The 8,570-nt window shown below is 40.7% G+C and overlaps 1 protein-coding gene across 1 annotated transcript in view; it reads right to left on the reverse strand.

Annotated features, from left to right (window-relative positions):
* Positions 1 to 8,357: 8,357 nt before the first annotated feature.
* The window catches only part of LOC104514350 (myelin P2 protein-like), a 4,077-nt gene continuing 3,864 nt past the window's right edge, over positions 8,358 to 8,570 (reverse strand). The window contains exon 4 of the mRNA XM_010158008.1: positions 8,358 to 8,570. This exon is cut by the window's right edge and continues 31 nt beyond it. Coding sequence (XP_010156310.1) covers positions 8,563 to 8,570 — 8 coding nt within the window. The 3' untranslated portion in view covers positions 8,358 to 8,562.

The raw sequence follows: 8,570 nt of genomic DNA on the forward strand, positions 1-8,570 counted from the left end.
CCTTCCACTAGACCAAGTTGCTCCCTCTCTCTCTATATATATACTTTATATATAAAAACTGCCTATCAGCATATTGATAAAGAGTCTTTGAAACCACTCTGATGGTTATTCAAAAATGAGCTAATCACCATCTTCCAGGTTATGTAGGAGTTAAGTAAAAATACCAGTGCTGAGTATTTTTCAGGAATGGTTTATTCCCCAGTGCCTGGGATAGTCCCCCATCAGTCCATCTAGATGAGCTCTGCCACCAGCAGGCACTCAGTAGATACTCAGCAGTGTCTGACAACAGCACAGGTGACTATGAATTTGTCTCAGCATCAAAAAATATTCTTGGCAATTTTCCTTATCACCCTAACTATTTTTTGATATTCATTCTCATAGAACATCCATACAACAAAAACATAAATCATATTGACACCTCTATGCTGACCAACAAGAGCTGTCAAGGAGGATTTCCAAGCTGGTTTCAGGTGGAAGAGCTGTTGTTGATGTAGAGTTGAAGAATATCTTTAGTCCCACGTATGTCTTCAACCTATGAACACCAAACCTAAAAGAGCTCACAGGTATCCAAGCAATCCTTGCTCTGGGAATGCAGAACTGGTGCTATTATATGGATTTCATGGAAGAATTATGGTTTGAGTAGAGTTGAAATTAAGTAAAAAAGAACAATCTTAAACTGTTTTCACAGACCCTTGTGAATAATCTGAAACTTGTATCAAAGAGCAATACAGCAATTCTTCGTTGATCCTAGAAAAGCTTTAGGACGATGACACTTAATCACCATCTGGTCACTCCCTTCATAATGCTGACAGTGTGACAAGCATAGCTTTCTCAGCAGATGCAGTGTCTCCTACTTTACAAGTACTTCAGTATTTCTGAAATTATGACAGAATTAAGATTTTTTTACTTATTTCAGATTTTCTCTCTGTCTCAGTCTTTTTTTCATCTCAAACTGTTTAGCATCCAGCTGCTTATATACCTTGAGCAAAGGAATATCTTGTGCCAGTATGTTTCACAGAATCATAGAATCATAGCATAATTTGGGTTGGAAGACCAATCTACCTTTAAGATCATCTAGTTCAACACTCTGCAATGATTAGGGACATCTTCAACAAGACCAGGTTGCTCAGAGCCCCGTCCAACCTCACCCTGAATGTTTCCAGGGATGGGGCATCTGCCACCTCTCTGGGCAACCTGTGCCAATGTTTCATCACCAATATTGTAAAAAATTTCTTCCTTATATCTAATCTAAATCTACCCCCTTTTAGTTTTGCATTTCAGGTTCAAGCAACTTAAATCTCCTATTTCATATGACAGATCAATTAGAGAATAGGAGTAGTAGAAGGAAATCAGCAGTGGTTTTCATGCCTTTTTTCTATAGTTCTTGTTCAAATTGCCTCTTTTTTGTTTATGTGCCAAGCTTTCAAACATATTAGCACAGGTACTTGGGTAGCTGAGGAGAGATCCAGGGAACGATGACATTCATAGCAGGTACTGCAGAGGTGAGGTTAGTCTCAGCCGCATCAACTCCTGGACAGTTTCGGTGGTGGAGAACAGTAGTCACAGGAGCTTGGCCTGACCAAAACCATGTGCATTAACAGATAATTCTTTGTGTGCATGTACGTGTATGCGTAGATCTACATACACTGCACATCTTAACTATCCAAGGCATTTAGTGGGTCACCACGGTCTTTCATGTGCTTGGACAGTCTGCCTTCCCTGAATCCCTTCTCCCTAGTAATTTCACACTTCTGTTTAGGGCATGTTTTTTTAGGACTCACTGCTTTTCTCTGAAGTCTCTCAATGATCCATTCATTTTTCAATGCATTACTCAGACCTAGGCATGATAGTGTGTGTTGTGGAGGTCTTACTCGTATTTTTTAACTGCCATTTATATCTGCAGAGCATGTGGAGGTCCCCAGCTTGCTGGCTGTCCTCCTGACGGTGCATCCCAGCACAAGATTTCTCTATTTTTGGTAATGCCACATTTGCCACTCATATTCAGTCTGTGACCCACTACGAACTCCCAGTGTTTGCACTAGTTATTGCTTGTTCCTCATCTAGTATTTGTGCTGCTAGTGCATATTTTTCCCTCTTAAATGTCCCCCTGGTTATTTCAAACTATTTCCTGAGTTTGTTGAGATCATTTGAATTTGAACCCTGCCCTCCGGTATGCTTGCATTTCCCCTCATCTCTGAACAGTCTATAAATAACATCCCAATTATTACTAAGGAGATTGAATAGGACTGGGCCAGCTCAAGTCCACTTGATACATCCTTCCACTTTGATGGTGAGGCACTGACAATCCAGGTATGGTTTTTGCACTAGTTTGTACCCCTTCTCTGTATCAATACCCCTTATCTGTATTTAAACTAGCCTAAATTTAAAACATGTCTGTGGATGTGTCTTACGGACTACTTCTCTACTTCCATCCACATGACTTGCCACTCTGTGTACAAGCAAATGAAGTTGGTTTGACATGATTTATTCAGCTAAGCCCCTCTTCTTAAAAAAAAAAAAAAAAGAGTGAATACAATCTTAAAATTATTCTTCTTCCTTGACACAGGTTTTCCAAAGTCATTAACTTAAACTATAATGATTATCTTTTGATTTCACAACATGGTCTCTGCTCAACTAGAGACAGAGCCAGTATAAACTGCGATGACACTTCTTGATTACACCAAATTCCCCACAAAGAGGAAGCACCAGGGAGACCCTTAATGTTGGTTCCTGTGCTCCTGGCCAGAGGGCTCAGATCCTATCTGGAAAGTGGAGACATTTATGCACCTAACCTTTCATAATCTTGCTGCTCTATCTCTTGTTAGCTTGAAAACATTTGTATTAACTGGGTAATTAGGGGCCCTCAATGATATGTATTGTAGTGTCAAACTGTTTTGTAGTCTTATTTTTCCAATGTTCATCAAGAGAGGAGGTTGGTGAAGGAATTAATATTCCTTTTAAAGGAATTTGCCTATACAAGTTTACAAGAGTCAGTAAGTTGTAAAACACTGAGCACTGTATGGTGGCGTAATGCCATACAAAGCTGTGACCCTTTGCTAGGGGGTTCTCTATACCAGGCGACTGAGAGCTCCACCTTCACTGTCTCACAGATTTTAATATCAAATATGCAGAGCTTTCAAGTGAACCATGCATATGTGGTTTAGATTTCAGATCTGGAAATTCATGCTAAGATCTGAGAGGTGAGATTATTGTTGGCATGTTTAAATATCGTACATTAGCTAGAACCATGGAATATCTCTCCTTTCCAGTAATTATGCCTGCAGATTTCCCAAAGAATCTCTAAAACTCTGTCAAACATGGCACAGGCTGTGCTTTAGCTGGCAGGTTCCACCGCTCAGCTACAGATATTTCCTCCTGTAGCTGCAACCGACAGTGAGTGTTTGTAAACTTGAAGGACAAGATCAATTCTCACAGTGTTTTTGATGCCATTGCTGACAGAGGTGCATCTAAGGAAGTCTTATCCACAAGGGAGTGTTTCAGGAAGTAGGCGTGTTCACGTAGAAGTAAGCAGAAACCCATTTTTCTCTCCCTTATACTTCTTAAAAATAATACGATCAATATTGATGGTCACATCATATCAAATAATATGAAAAATACTTTGAACACTTTCAATTAATGCTCTGTGGAGAACCTGAAATTGGATCCAGCTGTAATCCACTCACTCCACCCTTCCTAATCCCTGAATCACCACATTCCTCTTGATTTTAGTTTCAAAAATTTTTATAATATTTGATGGAATTATATTTAAATACTAATTTGCTGATTTTGTAAAAAAAGCACAGTCTCCTTTGAAAATAGTGTATGAACAGTGTCTAACACAGCTTTGTCTCTCCAGTGTCTCAGGGACTGCATTATTCCCGATGTTGTTGTGCCCTTTAGTCCAAATAACATCATTTTCTTGTGTTTCCCATCTGCAGGACAATGGCCAATAGCCAATCACAACATTTTGTGTTGAAATGGCAAGGATATGCTCTAATTGCCTCCCTAACAAAGACCCTGATTACATCTGAATTCCAGGATTTCTGAAAGCAATTTTTTTTCATGGCATCAGCTTATTTGTTTCTGACTGATTACTCCTTCAGTGTTACTAACCTTTCACTCCTATGCATCCCAGACATCAACAGAACATCTTAATCCAAGATGAAAATTAGGGAAGGTAACAAAGTCTTAAAGGAGGCAACTGAGTAATTTCTATACAGCACAGTGTTTCTCAGCATAACAAGTTGTTTCTCTATGAAAAAAAAATGTGGGTTTGTGGAGGACTTTATTCTGAAATGCCAATGAGCTTCCTAACACAGCCCAATCGTCCTCCCCAAATCTCTGTCATTTCTAGAACAGCTCAGCTGTATGTTTGCTGTCTAGTGAAACTGTCCCTATAGGTGAGAAGGTTTCTGTGCGACTGAAATAGCAGCAAAGGCCATGTGCTGAGCCCTTGGATGGGTGTGAATTCACTTTGCAGTACAGTTGCCCCCACAATGAACTTATCTAAAACAGCCAAGAAATGTTTAAACATAGTACCTAAGATATCATCAGGGACAAAGATTGCCTTGTAGGAGTGTTGGTGGCTTTGCCTCTCCTCTCTGCTCCACTCCATACTGAAAAGACTGGGATGTGATGTACAGCATCTTAGGTTTAGCTATACATCACCAGGAGATGCTTTCTGTTACAAATTGCCAAATTCTGCCCAGTCCCAGGCAACGTACCTGAAGATGCAGCTTTTATTTGATCCCAGTGCTCCCACTGGGGCTGAGGTGGGCTCTTGACATGCCAGCTTGCTTCTCCTGCCCAGGATACCTCAGGCAGGGCAGAAGCAGGCGATGCTGGCAGATCTGCAGCAACCGGAGGATGAATAATGCCCCGTGCAGGCGTTTCCCACTGCCTCAGGAGATGCCAGGGAAATGGAGTGTGACAGAGCCTTACAGCATTCACAGAAAGAGTGACTGACGGGCAAAGAGTGTGTCTGTGGCCCTTTAAAACCAACCAAGTTTCAATTACCTGGGGTGGGCACTAGATCAAGCTGATATTGATTTAAATACTGCTGTTTATATGCCAGCATCAGGCTACCGATATTTCTAGATGAAGTGCTTACACAAGCCAGGAAAATGGCACTTGTTTGTCAGTGTGAAAGCAGAGATCAAGACATAGGCATTGTACCTCTATCTAGATGTTTGTTCCATAAGTATTTGGCCCATGTAAGAGGTTTAGTAATGAAGAAAAGCTAACTTACAGAAAGACATAAAAAAGATGTCGAGAGTCCACAATTAGTATCCCCCCTAAATCCTCTTGGAGACCCTAAGGATTGCTATAAAGGCACCAATATCCCAAAATGCTCCACTTCTCTGCTGATTTGTACCACCTGTCTTACTGTTTTTGCTTTCAGCACTATCAGTTCTGTTGCACTTTTCCTGTTTTGGAAAATCTCCAGCTCTCATGACATTTTGAAGTGACCTTTGTATAGAGAAAGTGCCAAATACTAGGCTCCTAATAACATGTCTGCATTTAGGTAAGAACTTAAAAACACAAAGCTATCATTATTTTAATCCCAAATCTCTGGAAAAATAAATGCAAGGTAAAATTAGGTTCCATATGGAGAAGAGGAGGGACATGTCACAGAAAAGGAGAAGACAGTAAATAAATGAATGAGGACCAGGTGAGCAGTCCTTTGTTGTTTTGTTTTGGATGGGGTTTTGTTGTTTGTTTTATCTTTTTTTTTTTTTTACTGTTTCCAGAGCTGGAAAAAACCCCCAGTTTTTACTGAACTGAATGCTTATTTCCTTTTCTTGAGGAAATAAAAAGCTGAAAATTGATATTTTATTTTCCATATAACCTCAGAAAAGCGTTTACAGGTTGCAGCAGGAAAAGCAAAGGAAACACAGAGCTTGTTTGCAGCAGTCACTACTTCTTTGCCTGTGGCTCAGGGGTAGAGGACGAGCTCTGCTTGGAAGGCTCTGGATGGCTTCCATCCTTCGGCAGCTCCAGCAGCCTGCACTGCAAGGGGAGAGAATGAAGCAGCTACAGTGGAAAAATCCTGATTCATAAGTCAGTTTCAGGCCATTGCCGTTTCTGAGCTATAAGAAATATGTTTTCAGGTCTCTGTTTGGAGTCTGGGAAAATAAACTGGGAGCTCACATACAACAACAGTCCACACTGTACGTCTGTTCTTACAGAAACCTGGTGAATGGTCTTCAATTAAAATCCATTATTACGATCTGTTAGTGTGCTGGTTTTGGTCAGGACAGCGTTAATTTTCTTCACAGAAGTGTGTGTGAGGCTCTGTTTTGGATTTGCCCTGAGAAAAGTAATGAATGGTGTTTTTAGTTGGTGCTGGGGAGTGCTTGCAACATTTCAAGGACTTTTCAGCATCTGATACTGCAGATGTGTTTCCAAATTCTTGGTACAAGCAGCTGGGACACACACACAGTTCAGACAGCTGACCCAAACTAACCAAAGGAATATTTCATTCTGCAGCATGTCATGCTCAGTACATAAGCATGGGCGAGGGGACTGGGCCATAGATCGTTGTTCGGGAGTTAGATAGTGAGTTGGTGGGTCGGTTGGCTTTCTTGATTGTGCTGTCACTCGTGGGGCTCGCTGGGACTCTGCTGCAATTGCTCTTGGGCTCCAGCTGTTGGGCTTTCTGGCTCTGATTCTTGCTACTCGGGACCTGGCTGTGCCTCGGTCAGCGGGTGGTGATCAATTATATGTTTTATTTTCTATTTTTTTAATTACTTAGTAGTAGTATTATTGTTAGTATTATTAGTGTCACTAATTTTTTAAAATTTATATTCAAGTATTAAATAGTTCTTATCTCAATCCATGAGCTTCCCTTACTTTTCCTCCTATTCTCTTCCTCCACTGGAGGAAAGGGGGAGGTGGGTGAGTGGCTGTGTGGTATTTAATTGCTAGCCATGACAGTTTAGAAAGTGGCTACAAGGAATATCACTTTGCCTTCATTCCTTATTATAGTCACTGAGGACCTGGAGTCCAGAAACTCTGACACACACAGAGGTTAGTGTTAATAATAAGGCTAAAAGTGGGGAATTTGTCCCTCCATCTAGGTTAGAGACCAGGATAAATTCCTTAAAAATGCTGTCCATAGATCTCACAGCCTCCTCTTGGAGGTCATAATTTTTAGGGTTTTCCCTGTTTGCCTTCTAGGAGCTGTCTCCAGTTAGTCTGCATCAGCATAGAAGTATGTCCGACGTTGGACCCAGTCTCTAGCTTTTACAGCAATGGGTAGGGAAAAAAGGTGTCCTTTACATTTTGCATTCTCATATGACATCCACCCCTAAACTATCTGTTTGACCGCACCAATTTAGATTTTGACATTCAGGATCTCTCTTAACCTTGAGAATTTGTGTTCTTGACTGCAAAACCAGTAGGCAAAGGTTCACAACAGCACTGCAGCTTCTAACAAGCCAAAATAAACACACGTGCCTCTCGCAGTTGTTTTAATCCCACAGAGAGGGCAGGGAGAGCCCTGCCTGATGGCATGGAGGTAGTGACAAGGGATTAAATACTCCATGTGGTTAGCATGAATCCTGTGGTGTTACTGGAATCCATCTGATGGAGGCAAAAATAAATAAGATGCTAGAGTGTTTTTTGATTAAATAGATCTCCAGAAGTCTAGGTTTGGTTCATCTGGTTTTTTCCTTGGTTAAAAGCATAGAGTAAGTGCAATGGGAGGAACGAACAGCTTAGCTACTCAGCCAGGCTTGGTAGCAAACTCTACCCAAGCAAATCTCCCGTGTTCTTAACATTAAGCACATGGTTAAACACTGTGCTAGAAACAGAGTGGATTGCTGAGCACTTTCCAAAATGAAGGCCTCTAGCTTTAAGATTCCTGCAGTCCATTCACACCTGCTCCACACCTCGTTTCACTGTTGAAGAGCTGTTTGGCAAAAAACATGGAATATATTCTGATAATTTTTTTCCTCCGGTAGCTGTTCTCTTCCAAATAAATGCCAGGATATAAAATTGGTACTGAAAGAACTAGAAACATTTTGGGGTGCGAATGAAGCAAAGGTGTGGTGAACCTATGAGGCTGAAACAATAAATCATATTGAAAGTTAAAAACTCTAGTGGTAAAGATGATTTTCCCTATAGGAACTATTCAGCAATAAAATATTTTACAGGAAAGGAATGTTGAATCCACAAGATGAGAATCTTTACACATATCAGGGAAACAGTGGTAACCTACTCCCAGAGGCAGATCAGTTGTGTTTCACCATTTTACTCAGAAATCGTCTGACCATTTATACAGACAGGAACAACAGGAAAGATGGTACCATCCAAGAAAGAAACCATAAGTCATTCATGTGGAGACAGACACTCAATTTTATGTGTTGAGAAGCTTTTATTGGATCACCACAATACTTTGGATTAGTTACATTATGGCTCTAAAATATCAAATTATAGTGTAGTCATTTTCCCAACAAAAGGAAATAAGAAAATAAAGCAGCACAGTGCATGAGGCTTTGGTCACTGATCTAAGCCGAGTTTTAAGAGCCAGTCCCAATCCGGTGCAGAGAGGGAATTTCTTCACACTC

Source organism: Eurypyga helias, unplaced genomic scaffold (genome assembly GCF_000690775.1).
Source record: "Eurypyga helias isolate BGI_N326 unplaced genomic scaffold, ASM69077v1 scaffold16738, whole genome shotgun sequence".
NCBI classification, from domain to species: Eukaryota; Metazoa; Chordata; class Aves; order Eurypygiformes; family Eurypygidae; genus Eurypyga; species Eurypyga helias.